This window comes from Hemicordylus capensis, chromosome 6 (genome assembly GCF_027244095.1).
Source record: "Hemicordylus capensis ecotype Gifberg chromosome 6, rHemCap1.1.pri, whole genome shotgun sequence".
NCBI classification, from domain to species: Eukaryota; Metazoa; Chordata; class Lepidosauria; order Squamata; family Cordylidae; genus Hemicordylus; species Hemicordylus capensis.
The window spans coordinates 101,861,664-101,879,012 of record NC_069662.1 but is presented as its reverse complement, the minus strand read 5'-3'; the positions used below and the strand labels follow the sequence as shown (position 1 = coordinate 101,879,012).

Sequence of the window (17,349 nt, the reverse complement as noted above, 5' to 3'; positions counted from 1 at the left end):
TTCTACAGAACTTTAGTTTCAGATGGGTCAACTCTGTCAAGCAAATCCAGGTGCTGGCCTCAGGGCCAACCACCAGTGAGGGTCAGTGAGGTAGTTGCCTCAGGTGGCAGATCAGTGGAGGTGGCAGTACTGGGGGAATGCGCTGCGCCCATGCCACATTCATTCACCATGTACCTCATCAAGCCACCCCACCCCATCCGATCCAACCTGGTGGCAGCAGCCACTTGTGCTGCTGCTGAGGTCATTTGTGAGGTTACATGCTTTGCTGTGGTGGCTTTTCAAAAGGCAGGGAATTTTGGAGATGGGCAGGTCAGGAACAGCACAAGCAACAGCAGGTGCCACCACAACCACCAGGTAAGTAGAGACTGGGGGAAATTGGTGGAGCTCATACTTGCCAACATGTCCCTATTTTCCCATTCACCCATGGTGTAGTGGTTAGAGTGCTGGACTAGGACCGGGGAGACCTGAGTTCAAATCCCCATTCAGCCATGATACTAGCTGGGTGACTCTGGGCCAGTCACTTCTCTCTCAGCCTAAACTACTTCACAATGTTGTTGTGAAAGAGAAACTCAAGTATGTAGTACACCGTGGCTCCGTGGAGGAAAAGCGGGATATAAATGTAAAAATAAAAATAATAATAATAATCCCCATACCTGCCAGCATGCCCCTATTTTACCATTCAGGTGAATGGTGGGGAGACTGTGGGGAGAGGAGGGAAATTGTTCCATGGTATTCTCTGCACACCACAGGGATGATACTGTGGGGCTGGTATGGAGAAGAGACAGATTTTGGGGATGTGTGAAGAGGAAAATGGTTGTGCTAGGGCTGAGGAGAGGAGGAAAATGATTCTGTGGTATGCTCTCCATGTCATGGGGAATGAGGATGGAGGCAGCACCTCACCAAGCCATCTTAGTTGTGGAACTCAGGTGGGGCCTACCTAGCCTCTTTCTTTCCATTAAAATCTAATGATTTTGGTGCCCATTCCCAGGGGAAGAACAGAACACGATTATGGAAATATGGGGTTCCCATCTCTGTATTTCCCTAGTAATATTAATGTGGATGTGAGGAGGGCATTTGCAGTAAATAATTGGTGGGCAAGAGAGGAATATTTAACCCTGAGCTAAGACTTGGGGCTATAGCTCAGTGGCAGAGCATCTGCTTTGCATGCAGGAGGTCCCAGTTTCAATCTCATGCCTCTCCAGGTATTGCTGAGGGAAAGACTCTGCCTGAAACTTCAGACAGCCAATGCCAATCAGTGTAGACAATACTGGACCAGATGGTTCCATGGTCTGATTCAGGATCAGGAAGCTTCCAATGTTTCTCCAGTCATCCACTTATTCTGCCTTACAAATGCCCCCACCCCCCACCCCACAAGTGAGCTGTTTTAAATTGTTATGTCAGCCAAGACTGGAAACAGGAAGTGTGTTGTAATACGTAAACTGTAAGAAACAGGTAAAAAGGAAGGTGAGAGGGCTAGCGGAGGGTGGGATTCAGAGCTGTTTCAGATATTATATTTCCCCTGCCCAGGTGTACATGGACATGGTGGAGAACTTGTACACCACTTCATCACTTCATGCCCGAAGAACGCATACATGTCTTTTTTTTTAACTGCATGTGCCTGTGTAACATGACTGTAAGTTCTTATTTCATGTATATGCCGTGCAGAAGATACATTTACGTTTTTAAAGCAGTATATAGACTAACGCTTCATATATAAACATACATTTATTGATACAGATTCTAGATCCATTTTCTGTAGAGAAGCCCATGAAATTGGTGTGGAAGAGCTGAGGCGAGGAAAGGGATTCCAGGAAAGGTTGGGTTCGCTGGTGCAAATGATGGCTGTCAATAGCTTGAAATGCTTTTTAATCAATCCTCTCTCTCCCTCATATATATATATATATATATATATATATATATATATATATATATATTCTCATTCATTCATTCATTCAGATATTACTTGATTACACACATACATATATGCAGATATTACTTGATTATATATATAATCAAATGTATATACTTGAATATATACTTCAAGTATATAGTTAGCAGTAATTGAGCAGAGACAGCTTTTAAAGTGGTGATTCTCTTATATTTAGCAGGGCAAGAGCAACTGGCCCTATCCAGCCCCAGCACAGCATCCCTCCAGTGGTTGTTGCTGGTATCTGCCTTGTGTTCCTTTTTAGATGTGAGCCCTTTGAGGACAGGGGGCTACTTTATTTATGTCTTATTTATTTTTCTACATAAACCGCTTTGTGAACTTTGGTTGAAGAGTGGTATATAAATATTTGTAGAGATAGATAGATAGATATCACACACACACACACACACGTAACTCACACAACATATAGACACACACATACACAGATATTACTTGATTACATAGATATATGTTATATATTCCCCCAGATATTACTTTAAGGCTATTCATTAATGGTATCCACTGAGTAAATAATCCTGAGTACACTCCAGCCAATATTAAGACTTTCAAATCCGATTGATTTCTATTGGCGTGCAGATGCTTCTCTTTTCCATTGAAATCAATGGGACTTCAAAAGGATTTGGTTTTCACTGGATTGTGCTCAGCGTTTGTTTGCAAAATAATCTTTAAAAGATTGCCTGAATGACAGCATGTATTTAAATAACTTGCGACAATGCAGTTTGTATCAGTGTACACACTTTAATAGGGGATAATTAAGATAGATTAGATTTTACATCCCTGTTGTGAATAATAGATTTAAAGAAACAATAACTTCAGCCTGAGTGAAAGTTCAGAATGTATCTAATGGTTGAGGTTTTACAAGACACATCTTGATGAAATGTGGTACTTCATTTCTTTTGTTGAAACAGTTATAATGATTTCTGGTTTACTTGAGTGCATTTCTTCAAAGTGAAACATCTGATCAATGGTTTCCCCTTCCCCCTCCTGCAGCATGTAAAGTAATGAAAGCTGACATCATGTTCCTAGTGGACAGCTCTGGTAGCATAGGTTCTGAGAACTTTGGCAAAATGAAGACCTTCATGAGTGGATTGGTTAACAAATCTAACATTGGCTTAGACCAAGTGCGCATTGGCGTTGTCCAGTTCAGTGGCACAAACAAAGAAGAATTTCCACTGGACCGATACTCAGCAAAAATGGACATCATTGAGGCTATTGAGAGAATGTCTCTCATAGGAGATTACACGCTCACTGGAGGAGCATTGCAATTTGTTTCTGCTTATTTCAAGACTGACAAGGGGGCAAGGCCTTCTGTCCACAAAATTCTTATCCTGATCACCGATGGGGAAGCACAAGATGAAGTAAAAGGTCCAGCTGAAAACCTGAGAAACAGCGGCATCATTATCTATTCAGTTGGGGTGTTTAATGCCAATAAACAACAGCTAGAAGAGATAAGTGGGAAACCTGAAAGGGTGTTTTATGTGGAAAACTTTGATATTCTGAAGCAGCTAGAAAGCAACATTATTTTTGGCACCTGCAATCCTGATGAAGGTTAGTACTGCCTCTTATTTTTGGGTACCTGTGTATGTGGGGATATGGATATGGGAGGCTTCTGCTTAATGAGAGAATGCTGTTCCCTTGGAAAGCTCTCCTGTCTTACAGATGTTTCCATCAGGGCGTTGTCAATTCTGTACTCAAAAAGGACTATATTCCACAAGAAAACTGAAATCTCACTGTCAGGAAGGTTATGCCATTCTTGTAGGATTATTGTACCACCGGACCAGAGGTGCTCTAAGAGGCGCTCTATGTGAACTTGCCCTTTATTGTATCTGTTGGCAGGGCTTATTAGGGAATGTGCCGTGTGGGAAGGAGAATACATGCAGCCTTCTGCCGAAATTGGGTATTTTAGAGTGTCAGGAACTTCTGTAAAATTTAGCATTGTTACGAAGGACATTAAGGGCATGGCTGCACAACGTTGGCCCTCCATCTGTTGCTGGACTACAACTCCCATTACTCCCAGCCACAATGGCCAGTGGTTGGGGATGATGGGAGAGTTGTAACAACAGCTTGAGGGCCAAGGTTGTGCAGCCCTGGTTTAGGTGATCATGCTTATGGTGTAAGTGGCAGAGAATCATAGACTAGAGGCAAACAATACTCTTTTTGGCAGCATGATGATCAATACAAATAGATAGATAGATATAGATAGATAGATATATTTATATATATAAATTTTCACAACGTACACTCATGAAAGCTTGCAATAATATTAAAATCACAACAAATAAACAATACAATAAAACAGTAACAATGCGGCAATAAAACCAACCACAGTAAGGCTCGGCCATAAAAACCAGTAATTAGAAGACACAAAGACAGCAGGGGGGGGGGAACCACCTATACTATTGTGTTAATGAGAATTTTGTCGCTTTTATTTTGGAGTGTGTGTGTGTGTGTATAATGAACAATTTGATGAATAATGCTTATATCTTCTTTTCTTGTTTGCTTTTCAGACTGCAAAAGGATAGGACATTTAGATGTTGTATTTATTATAGATAGTTCTGGCAGCATATTCGATAGAGACTATAGTCTTATGAAGGACTTCATGATTGGCTTGGTGAACAAATCTACCATTGGCAAGGACCAAGTTCAATTTGGAGCTGTGAAGTATTCTGATGATCCACAGACTATATTCCACCTTAATACCTACACTACAAAATCAGCTATTGTTGAAGCTATCCAGAGGGACACACAACTAGGTGGAAATACATACACAGCCAAGGCTCTTAGACACACAGAAGCTCTGTTCACTGCACAGCATGGCAGCCGCATACACAGCAATGTCCCGCAAATTCTTATAGTCCTCACTGATGGTGACTCCCATGATGCACCAGAACTTGAAGAAGTGTCAAAGAGACTCAGAGCCCGCGGCATTGTTATCTATGCTGTTGGAATCAAAGGAGCAAAGACTGAAGAACTTCAGACTATGGCAGGACCAAATAAGGCCTATTACTTTGTGGACACATTTGAGGAGCTAAAAAATCTATCTACAATAATATCAGATGATGCATGCAATAAATCAAATCCAGGTAAAGTATTTATTTATCCACTGTTCTGTTGACTTCATGCCCTTCTTCAATATTAGGATTAGAGCAATCTGCTACAATATCTATGGTGTGGGTAAAGTTGCCAGTTCTGGGGAAATGAAATAATTCTCCCAGACAAGCTCCCAGTTCTCTTTGTCTATCATAAAGCTGTTCTTTTAAAATAATGGCACAAAATATCACTACATCAATTTCTAATATCACTGTATTGTAGTCCAACCCACAGCCATGTTCTCCTGCTTTTCATTAGAGCTGTCAAACTCAGTCATGTCATACTATGCTATTTGAAAAAGCACTTTAAAGAAGGGTTACTTTCCTTACTTAGTTCTACTAGCCATAAGAGTTAAGGATACATCTGTTTAGCTGAAGTACAAGCTTGTGAATCCTTTTGAAACCCAGCAAGTAAAAACTACTCACAGAATAATGAAAACATACCAAAATATAACCCTACCATATATATGTGCAAACTAATAATATCCCATAATATGTCTTTTACTTTAACTATTAATTAATTTCCCATTAACCATACTGTTCTATATTCTTCATAACCAAAATGGCATGAAGAGCTCTTGTCTGCCAGCTGTTTGCCTGAAAAAGCTTAGGACCAGACAAATACAAATATGATGAATATTTATAAACCACTTTTCAACAGAAGTTCCCAAAGCAGTTTACATAGATATAAATAAATAAAATGCCACCCTGTCCCCAAAGGGCTCACACATGAGATAGTACATGAAAATCATTTACATCTTTTGTCCCACCGGTGAAAAAGCAGACTTTAGCTGAGAGCAAATAATGGGGAAGGGGTTAAGAAGATTATTCTTGCCTGCTCTTCTATTCAGAATAGTCTGCTGCTTCTGATTGTAAAAAATGCGGAGGAAAATAACACAAAGCTAATAGCAGCATCTAGCTTGGCTCTCAGTAGCCATTAGATGCAATAAGAACTAAATTGTAGCCACGGTGATGGGCAGGAAGTGGGTATTTAATCCCTTCCTCTTGCATTGAGGTCCCAGAAAAATCGGGGACAACAGCTTCCAAAACTGCTATTAGCCTCAGAAGGGAAGTTTCCATTGGGACCAATTCAATTTTGGGAGCAACCCACAATCTCTATGCGTGAAGAACATAAGAATATAAGAATAGCCCTGCTGAATCAGGCCCAAGGCCTATCTAGTCTAGCATCCTGTGTCACACAGTGGCCCACCAGATGCCTCTGGGGAGCCCACAGACAAGAGGTGAGGGCATGCCCTCTCTCCTGCTGTTGCTCCCCTGCAACTGGTAGGGGAGCAACAGCAAAATGGTGCCCAAAGATCACTACTTCCTAGCAGTCTGTTCTTTCACTCAGTTTGGTACTGGGTCATTTTAGTCGCACTGGAGGTAGGCCAAAGGGTGAAGGGAAGAGATAAAGAGCTCTTATTCAAAAGAATCTTTAATATTCCTTTGCTATACTACAAATGCACATGCACAGCTATAAGCTGCACATATATGCCTCCACTGGACTGATGGAGGGCAGATTACATATAGAAAGTGGCCTACCAAAAAAAAATGCTTGGGGAAAAAGGACTAGTCCTATTTCCACAATGCTAAGTGTTGCATATAATGCCGTATCAAGAAAAAGCAGGCAGAACTGCCATAGCAAAGTCACAATCCTAAAGCCATCAACGTTGTACACTTGTCTCCTCTTTGTGTGACTATTGGCAGTGTTCCCTCTAACAGGGATTCCCAATTCCCATTTGTTGCTGAGTATAACTCCCAGCATCCCCAGCTGCAAAAGCCTTTGCTTGGGGATTATGGGAGTTGTAGTCAACAATGTCTGGGAATCTCTGTTAGAGGGAACACTGACCATTGGACCCAATTTTTCATATCTGACTTCAGGTGGATTGGAACTTATAACCTCTATGGAACAAGCACTTGTCTGTACTTCTCTGAACTTTGGAACAATACTGCATTAATGATAAATGTTTTATTTTATACTTGCAGAATGCAAAATCAGAGGACAGCTTGTTGTGTTGCTTGATAGCTCCCCTAGTGTACCCGAAGAAGATTTTAAGAAAATACAAGTGTTTTTGGAAGAATTCCTTAATGCTGTTGTTTATAACGGCAACATACAAGTTGGTATGGCTCAATTTAGTGATCATTATCAAGAAAAACTCCAGCTGGGTGATTATCAGAGCAAATCAGAACTGATAGGTAAAATTGCTAATTTTTCAAGAATGCAAAGTAAGGAAACTAATATTGGAGCCGCTCTCAAAGAAGTTACATTCCTCTTCAAATCACCAAAAAGGAGAGTAGCTAGAAATGTTCCGCAAAGGTTGCTAATTATCACCGATGGAAGATCCCGTGACAAGATTTCTCAACCAGCAGAGAAACTGAGAATAGAAGGTGTGGATATATATGCAGTAGGAGTGGGGAAAATTGATCAGGCAAAACTTCAACAAATAACTGATTCCCCAGACAGAAAATTCACAGCAGGTGATTTCAGCGAGCTGCCGGATATTAAAAAACAGCTTATTACTCACATGTGTGATGAAAAAGTTAAAGCAGGTAAGTTCAATTCAATAAAAACTATGTTAAATCATCTTTATCCTTTCTATCCACTATTGATACTATGGATAAAAATATACTTATTTATTCCTTCCAATTCCAAGTCAGTCTTGCTGCCTCCCAGGGGTGTCGCTATAATTGAGAGGATGGGTTCAAAGAACCTGCCCCCCCCCACCTGCCCGCCAGTGTTCTCTCTAATTTTTTCCATCTGTGTGCGGAATGAATTTTGTTCTGAGTGGCAGTATCAAGACAGTATGTATGCATGTGCGTTCAGAATGGAGCCTTCCTGATTTAACCTGAGCAGGATCTAAAATTAACTGAGCGGACATAAAAAAAACTTGTGAGCTAAGACGTGTGCACGCCTTAGAAGGAACACTGCCCCCAGCTCCTGAGTGCCCCCCAGATCCACCTTTCCTTATTTTCTTCATTATCTCCTTTACTCCAAGGGGCTGCTGGGGAGAGGGGTGAACACGGGCCCTCTCTCCCCTAGCTACACCCCTGCTGCCTCCTACAGTTTCATTGTCTTCTCATCACATCGATCCACCTCCTTCCTGTGTTTCTTCTCCTGTCCCCCCATGCCCCGTGATCACTGTTGGATTTGGAGTTCTTCACCATTTTATTCTAATTACATGACCACACCATCATAGCAACTTTTGTTGCTGTTTTATTGGCACATGAAGTCCATTGGCCACAATCCAGATACCCATAAAACTCCTTTAAAAAAAAAATTACACATAGCATAATTATATATACAACTGTTCTTGGATTGTAATAAGAGTTCTTGGGCTAGCCTTCTCATCACATGATTCTGTTGTGTGAATAGATTGCTCAAAGTGTTCTCCCCCTTGTTCTGTGTTTTTACTCCATGATACCAACATGGCTACCGAGATCTGGTAAATCTAATTCTATAATGTCTATTCTGAATTATGTATCATGGACTAGGGAAACTTACATATACAGTGGTTCAGCCAAGCATCATTCAAGAAACCTAAAAGTAACCAAACTTGAGGGGTAAACAGAGCAGCAACTTTGCCAGAACGTGCTTGATTTTCATCACTATCTTCCTTCCTTCCATTATAACTTCCTTATACCTTCTTCTTTGTTTTTCCCCACCCCTATAACAGAGTGTTTTGTGGATGTTGTTATGGGATTTGACATCTCATCTCAAAAGTCGGGTGAACTATTACTCCAGGGGCAGTTGGAAAAATACCTTCCTGGTATAATAAAAAAACTTACATCCGTACATCCTGTGAGCTGCAGTAAAGGAACACAAACACAGTTCAATGTGGCAATGCCACCTTTCCTGTCAGACTTTCAAGCTAACTATGACAGCATTCTAGAGAAACTCAGCAAAGCTGTGATTGACAGCCCATTTCGTCTTAATACCAATTTTTTGGACATACTTTGGAAAGAATTTCAAAAGCAGGCTGGCAATCAAAAGCGAAGCAAGGTGATTTATTCTCATACCCAACAGATTGTAATAAAATATTGCATATGCATAATATGGAGCTTAATATTGAATTGCATTTCTCCTTTGGCGTATCATGTCAGTGTTATCTGTAAGCAGTTTATCCAACTATCTGATTACCCCTTTGGTAAATGTCCATCAAAGCATTTTATGAATGGACCTTTACTGTTTTTATCTATCTATCTATCTATCTATCTATCTATCTATCTATCTTACTGCTATTTTAATCATATATTGTCGCTGCTTTAGTCTCATCTACTTTTTCCTGTTTGTTTGTTTGTTTGTTTGTCTGTTGGTTGGTTTGTAAAGGTGATACTTCTTTTTTCTGATGGCTTGGATGAAGATGCAGAAGCACTTGAACAAAAATCTGATGAACTTAGGAAAAATGGTATGTAAATTAGCAGATCAAAATGTGGTTATTTTATTCCAAGTAAGTCAGAACTATGAATTGTCCTTCTATCTCTTGATTATGCCATGATTCAACTCAGTGCAGCATGCATAGGATTCAGAAGCAGTCTACCATACAGGCATTGACCAAACTGAAACCTGCTTAGCTTCAGCAAGTTAGCTATATGATGCACCCTTGGACCATATCCAGGGTGCTAGAATGGCTCAGCTGAGAAAGCTCTTCAGGGAGAAATTCCTTAAAATTCAAAGGACAGCAAACAGAAAACAGGTGGTCCTTTTATGAGGCAAGACAAGACTTTACTGCTACAGGGGGACCTTTTACCCCACTTGCAGGTCCTTTGAGTGAGGTTATAAAATAGGCAGTCTTCCCAAAAAGTCACCATGTAGTGACCAGCCTCTCCTCCCTCTAAAGAGTTAACCGGAAGTGAACTCTGTCTTGACTGACAGACTAGTGAACTCCAGGGAAACCAATCAGTACACCAGATGGGTGGGACCTAGAGAGCAGTTGCTGGGAATTCTGGGAACAAGAAGGGCAGTCTCTGTTGGAGAGAAGCTTGTGCAGAAAGGCTTAGAGAGGGGCAATGGAGTTTGCTCCCTTATGGTCAAAGCCAGCATGGAGGTTTCTCTAATGGAATAACTCTGTAGATCCTTAAAAGAAAGGATTGCAGGAAGCTTATTTCTCCTCAGGAATTGGATGAGTTCAAGGAAAAGGGAATTCAGCATAGGGAACAGTTAGCCAGATTGCACATTCGAAACTTATATTTCTTTGGTGTGTGTGCTTCTGCATATTCCTGATACTGTTCTATTAGTGTTACCTGTAACCCAATTAAAAATAAGAAACACTAGCGTATACCCATCCTACCTAAGGTGTTGCAAAAGACTCTATAAACATTTCAGCGTGCATTGAAACAATCTATTTTTGTAATCCTACTAAGTATTCTTAACTGTATATAAAAGCTGAGAAAGCCTCAGATTGAAGCAATCTGTAGTAACTGAATAAAACTGGGGTGGTTTTTTTAGTTCTTCTCTTTTTACAAGCCTCTCTAAGTTGGTTTTTAACTCAAGAAAAGGCCTGCAAAGGGGGATTTTCTCTAATGCAAACACATCCTCAGACATTCAGCAGCTATCAGTTTTTTCACCACTTGTAAGCTTGCATGTGGAAGATTTATGTACTTATCCACTAGCAAAATAAAGAGAGTTTTCTCTGGGATTCCACCCCAAGTCCAGGGAGGTTCAAGCTCTGTTGATAAGAGGGGTGGCGGCAACAGCCATTTGAACCTACCAATAATACAGAAGAGTTTTCGGAGAAGCCTAGCCAGGTGATTGGTAAGGTAAATCAGGTAAATTCTGGTAAATCAGGGATGATTTAGCATTTCTTTCCCTCACGTGAGCTTGCTCTGAAACAAAGGTTTTAATTTGCTACACACCATGATAGGCTTAAAATTCAATTAAAATAAATTGTTTTATTTAGTACAAAATTACAGGCTTGACTTTAGTATTAGCGAGGGGATTCCCACGTTATGTAGACATGCAAGAAGTACACATACCTCTGCTGTGTCTGGTTGATGTTTATTGCTACTGGAGATGAGGAGGAGGAAAGTGGTGATGTGTGATCTGGTGAGTGGGAAAACTTGGTTGAAGAGCAGGGAGAGAGCGGGGAGAAGGAGTGAGAGAATCAGAATGAAGATGGTAGTGGAGTGATTGGAGGAAATGGAAAAGGAGCTGGGGAAAGAGAGGGAGGGGGCCTACTCTGAAGCAGGGGAGGACTGGAGAAGAAGGAGAGATAGAAGCCAGTCAAAGGACCAGTGGAAGGGAAGGGAGAGATTTGGACCAGAGGAGGGAAGATCCTGGGGGAAATCCAGGAAGAAAACGAGAGAAAAGCTGGTAAAAGGACCAGCAAAAGAACTGTGGATAGAGAGGGGAAATTACCAGGAGAAACCTGAGGAGAGAAGGGGAGAGGAGTTGGTAAAGGAGCCAGTGGAAGAGAAGGGAGCAAAGGGTGGACAATACCAAAAGACACTTGCGGGGGGGGGGGGAGAAGAGAGAGCTGGTGAAAGAATTCCTGGAGGAAGCAGGAGCAGATTAGAACAACCACTGGGAGAAACCTCGGTGGAAGGACAGGGAGAGGAACTGGCAAAGGGTCCAGTGAAAGAGAAGAAACAGGCCTGGGGAGGGAATGGGGGGAAAGTGGGGTAAAGCCAGTAGGAGGGAGAGGAGGGAAGTGATTTGTTTTATTGTAGAAGGAGAGTTGGCAGCCAGCTCTCCAGTGAAGGATGGATCAAGTGGCTGAGCTATGCAAATGCTGGGAGACTGCTGTGAACCAGGAAGTCAAAACCTGAGAGAAGGGTGGTTCCCCATGCTGCTGGGGACCATGGTGGGAGGAGGACAACTGTTTTGAAGCTGCTTGGGTTTTATTGTAAGGAAAGAATGTGCAAGCAGGACCACTCAGGAACACCTGACAGATGCCCCAGCTTGAAAAATAGCTGGAAATTATCCAGCTCTGGGCTTTGCCCTAGGCTATTTGTGCCCTCCCTGTGGATGGCCACAGCCTCCATCAGTGTTGCTTATGTCTGAACACAGTGATCTGTGGCCCTGATCCTATGAGATTAGTTGTCCCCAGTGCCTCCCAGAGGGAAGAGTTGACTGCTCTCCCCAGCTTTACTGGTAAAAGACAGAATTTCCTAGCCTAATTTGTTGGTCATTCAAGCGTGCGCGCGAACACACACACACACACAAACACGGAAGGGGGAATCAGGGAGAGAAGGGGAAATTCCTGGGAGCAGAGGAAGGAAAGGGAGGCTTCCTGTACTGTCTGTCTGATATGAAGGAATGGAGATCTTGGGTCCTCAGCAGGGTGCTATGGTGAAAAAGCAGGGGTTTACAACCCCTGAGATGACTCCTAGAGGCTGCACAAGTTGGAGGCGTTTTGGCTGGCTATTTTGATAGAGTAAAAAGGTGCTTTGTGTACTGGTGCTATGTGTAGAAGAGGAACTGCTCTCGTTAATCGTAAGTGGGGGTGATCTTTAGCGGAGAACAATGGGTTTCAGAATAGTTACCTATTACCTGGAGGTTTTAGCCTCCTGAGAAGGTTGTAAATATTGACTCTGAGGATTAAGGGAGTATCCAGGAGGCATGACCAAGCTGACATCAGTACAGAGATCAGGAATGCAGAGACATGAGTGAGAAGAGAGGGAGTCATGGCTGCCCTGCCTGGGATCTCACTCAGGATCTCCATGAAGGGAAGCCCTTTTTGGGGTGTCAGGGTGCCCGGCTCAGTCTCCTAGAAGGCGGGAAGCACCCCTTCCTTTTGATGCCCTAGCTGCAGTGGTGGACACTGTCTCTTTCTCAGACCCTCCTGGGGGCTGGCAGATCCAGACTGTGTGTCTCTTTAGGAGTGCAGGAGAGTGTACATGGGGCCCCAATTATGGGCTTCCTAACAGTACCTCAGGCAGCAGATTACTAGGCTGCTAGCAAGGTAGCACGATGCACCCTGCCACTGCCATCAGAGCAGCTCTACAGAACATATCTGTCCCATGCAAACTTTGTCTACTTTGTCTACAAAAAGCATGAGGAGAGAGGAGGAGGCTGCTGGGAGCCTTCCCTCCTTTCTGTTTCCTGCACTACTTTCAAAATTTGCAAGAGTCCATGCTGAAAAGGGGCTGATCCCCACCAAGGCAAGGCCACATTATGGTGCTTTGCCTCAGGTGCCACAATACCGTTGGTTCCCCAACAGAAGAGCTTTCAGTTGAAGCTTCCATGTCGCTAGGGTTGCCATCTTCAAACTTACCAAATCTGGGTGACCTAATTTGCATATTATGCAAATTATGCAGCAGCTAATTTGCATTTTATTTATTTATTTGTTTATTTGACAGATTTGTATACATTCCCCTCCTTCTCTGCCCTCCTATGTGTTTGGATCCAGAGTAAAATCCGGGCAGCACATTTGAAATCTGTGTAAATCCCGGTGGAATTTAGCAGCTGGGTGGAGGAGCCAAAATCCGGGGGCTACCCTAAATTCTGGGGAACAGGGCAGCCCTACATGTCACTCATCAGATAATAATACCTTTTCAGATGGTAGCAGATAGAGAGGAAGCATAATGAGAACCCAAATTCTAACTTCAGCTTTGGGAACTGCAAGGTCTTATGAAGGGATTGGACTTGATATGTAGCATAGCAAGATAAAAGGAGACTTCTGTAGCTCTATCAACAGAAGCCATAGTATGTTGGCACATTTATGCATATTTGTAACCTAATCAATTGTGGTTTTGCATCAAGTGAGACCTGAGCTGTTTGGCAATGCTTGGCTCAAATTGTAAGTGCTAAAGTACTTGGGACAAGTTCAAAAAGCTCGGTGATTTTGTTGCCTTTATCCCTTAGGGAAGTGGTGTCCAGCTCTTTATTCCAGGCTAGAGCTGTGCAAAAATAAAATGTGAAAACTGATATATTCTTCACCTCTTTCGTTTTATTAACCTACTTTCCGGTAGACTTATGAGATCACCAAGGATTCTATGTGTGTTTCCATGTGTCTGGCCGTGTGTGCCCCCCCCCACCAACGTTGCGACGTCTGGACCAATATGAACCAAATTGGGCACAGTTGTAGGGATTCATAGGGACACCTCAATGGCGTAGTTTGTTATGATGTCAGCATAAACATTTGAGGTGCAAGTGGGCTTACTTGTGAACCGCCTAACCGATTTGAACCAAATTTGCTACAGCTGTAGGGACACATAGAGACACCTTAATGGCATAGTCTGTGATGATGTCATCCATCCCGATTCAAGATAGCAGACATGTAAATGTTTGAGGAACAAGTGGGCTAACTTGTGGACCACCTAACCAATATGAACCAAATTTGGTACAGTTGTAGTGAGTGAAACATAGGGACAACTCAATGGTGTATTTTGTAATACAATGGTGTATTTTGGGTGTCATCCACCCAATCCAAGATGGCAGACGTGTGAACGTTTGAGGCACAAGAGCTCTAACTTGTGGGCCACCTAACTGATTTGAACAAATTTAGTCCAAATTTAGTCCATTTGTAGGGATAGTGAAAGGAAAGTAGGCAGATTAGTTCTTACTAGAACTTGTTTTCTGTATAATAATCCTACATTGTAAGGAAGTGAAAAATTATGGTCAGAAAAAATGATATTTAAAACATGTTTATAATGATCAATGTTTTCAATAGGACTGGATGGACTTATAACTGTTGCTCTGAGAGGAGCCACCAATGTTAAGGATCTTCTCAACATTGAATTTGGAAAAGGATTCAAATATGCAACTCAGTTAACTATTGATATGCATAATATTGCCAACAGGCTGTTTGAGTATGCGGTAAGTTCATCAGAGATGGACCAATAGATTAAGAACCAAGACTTTATTCCATTATTTGGATCAATACATCAGCAAGTAAGTGATCAGTATGGGGTGCAGTGGTTTACTTATTAACTACATTTACGTATATCCCTCTTCTCTGCAAATTTGCTCTCAATGTGGCAGTGCTGGTTATGATGCTTAATAGTGCCAGAGCTCCAACCATATTCCAGGCACAGGTTTTCATCTATGGTGATTTCCTCTATTCAAGGATGACATTGCTGAGAGAACATGCTGCTGTATATTCTGCAAGTGCATTGGGGAGGAAGGCTACATTGGACTAAGAGGAGCTGTTGGACCTAAGGTAAGGATTCTTGCTTCATTTTGCACCATTTGATTTCAATCACAGTTAGAGTAGTCTGGGTAGAAAAATGCACTACTTACAATTTCATAGTACATTTAAGCACCTGTTTTTCTTTTTAATTTAATCCACCCCCAGCACAGTACCTCCACTGACTGTTGCTGGTGTCTATCTTGTGTTTTTTTAGAATGTGAGCCCTTTGTGGACAGGGAGCCATCTGATTTATTTATTATTTCTCTGTGTAAACCGCCCTGAGCCATTTTTGGAAGGGCAGTATAGAAATCGAATTATTATTAATAATAATAATTATTATTATTATTATTATTATACAGTATACAGAATTTGAGAGTCTTATAAGTTATTCTAAAATTATTTCCAGATGTTGCAGACACTTTGGGTCCCCCCCTTTTTTTAAATCAGCAATCTTTCTAAAATGTCTGTCTGTATTTATTTATTTATTTATTTATTTATTTAACTAACATATGTATATACCACCCAAAACCTGCGTCTCTGGGTGGTGTACAACAAAAACAATACCAATTAAACAAAATTAAAAATGATTAAAAAATTAAAATCATTTTAAACCCAACAATAAAAACTATCTAATTAAAATCTAATAAATCTAATTAAAAGCCTGGGTGAACAAATGTGTCCTCAGTACCTTTTTTTAAAGTTGCCAAAGATGGGGAGGCTCTTATTCCAAGAGGGAACACATTTCAAAGCCCAGCATTTTGTGTGAATGTTTTCCATCTCATTCTTTCTCTGTTTGTGCTCAATTTTGTTCTGAAACTTCTCAAAAATGAGTTGACTGGTAAAAAGGTTGCTGAAAGGGAAAGTCGGGAAGGTCAAATCACTCCAGAAAGCATGGAACTTATACAATAATAATAGAAGCCTAGTTGGAATGGTTACCAAGAAGGAGGAAAGGTACCACCAGGAGTATGCAAGCATGGCTAACAAATCACTCCAGAAAGCATGGAACTTATTTAAAATCACAATCATAGGGTCAGGGAAGCTATAAGATGGAAGAAGACTTCCTTCAGAAAATAGAAGTCCTGCCCAAATGAAGAGAACAGAAAATAACAAACTCTGGCAAAAAAAAATGCAAGGAGACAATAAGGGATGCAAAAAGACAGTTTGAGGGGCATATAGCTAGAAGTGTCGAGGGGAATAACAAAAATTTCTTTAAATATATCAGAAGCAGAAAACCTGCCAGGGATGCTGTTGAACCCTTAGATGAGGAGGGTGTGAAAGGGACTATTAAGGAGGATAAGGAGATTTCAGAGACGCTAATGTAACTCCAATTTTCAAAAAGGGATCCAGGGGGAATCTGGGGAACTACAGACCAATTGCTTAACTTGTGCTGCAAGTTTCTATGATGAAAAGCATAGATAAGGACCAAATTTTAAAACATATAGAAGTACAGGACTTACTGAAGGAGGACCAGCATGGATTCTGCAAGGGCAAGTCTTATATCACCTTCTGGAGTTCTTTGAGAATGCCAACAGGCATGTGAATAAAGGTGATCTGGTTGACATAGTATACATGGAGTTCCAAAAGGCTTCTGACAAAGTTCCCCACCAAAGGGTCTAGAGTAAACTTAGAAGTCATGGGCTAAGGGGACAGGTTCGTGTGTTGATTGGTAACTGGTTGATGGACAGGAAACAGAGGGTTGGAATCAATGAAGTTTTCACAATGTATGGAAGTAAGAAGTGGGGTCCCTCTAGGATCTGTATTGGATCAGTGCTGTTTAACTTATTCATAAATCATCTAGAAGCAGGGGTAAGCAGCAGTGGCCAAATTTATAGATGACACTAAACTATTTAGGGTAGTGAATTTCAAAACAGATTGAGGGGAGCTCCAGAAGGCTCTCTCCAAACTGGGTGAGTAGGCAACAAAATGGCAAATGTGGTTCAATGTAAGCAAGTGTAAAGTGATGCATTTACAAACAAACCCAGCTTCACATATACACTGATGGGGTCTGAGCTGTCGGTGATTGACCAGGAGAGAGATCTTGGAGTCATGATAGAAAGTTCACTGAAAGTGTCAGTGTGTGGCAGCTTGAAAAGGGCAAATTCTATGCTAGGGATCATCTGGAAGGGGACTGAAAAGTAAAATGCTAATTTTATAAAGCCCTTATACAAATCTATGGTGCGGCCACATTTGGAGTACAGTTGTCCCTCACCAACTGTGACAGTTACGTTCCTGCGGTTGGCAA

At 41.6% G+C, this 17,349-nt stretch overlaps 1 protein-coding gene across 2 annotated transcripts in view; it reads left to right on the top strand.

The window, feature by feature from the left end:
- The window catches only part of LOC128331673 (collagen alpha-6(VI) chain-like), an 80,566-nt gene that overhangs the window by 16,352 nt on the left and 46,865 nt on the right, over window positions 1-17,349 (top strand). For both annotated transcript variants that reach the window (XM_053265378.1, XM_053265379.1), the window contains exons 6-12: window positions 2,939-3,496; window positions 4,456-5,031; window positions 7,024-7,587; window positions 8,712-9,037; window positions 9,365-9,443; window positions 14,649-14,794; window positions 15,045-15,137. In XM_053265378.1, coding sequence (XP_053121353.1) covers window positions 2,939-3,496; window positions 4,456-5,031; window positions 7,024-7,587; window positions 8,712-9,037; window positions 9,365-9,443; window positions 14,649-14,794; window positions 15,045-15,137 — 2,342 coding nt within the window. The remainder of the gene's footprint in view (window positions 1-2,938; window positions 3,497-4,455; window positions 5,032-7,023; window positions 7,588-8,711; window positions 9,038-9,364; window positions 9,444-14,648; window positions 14,795-15,044; window positions 15,138-17,349) is intronic.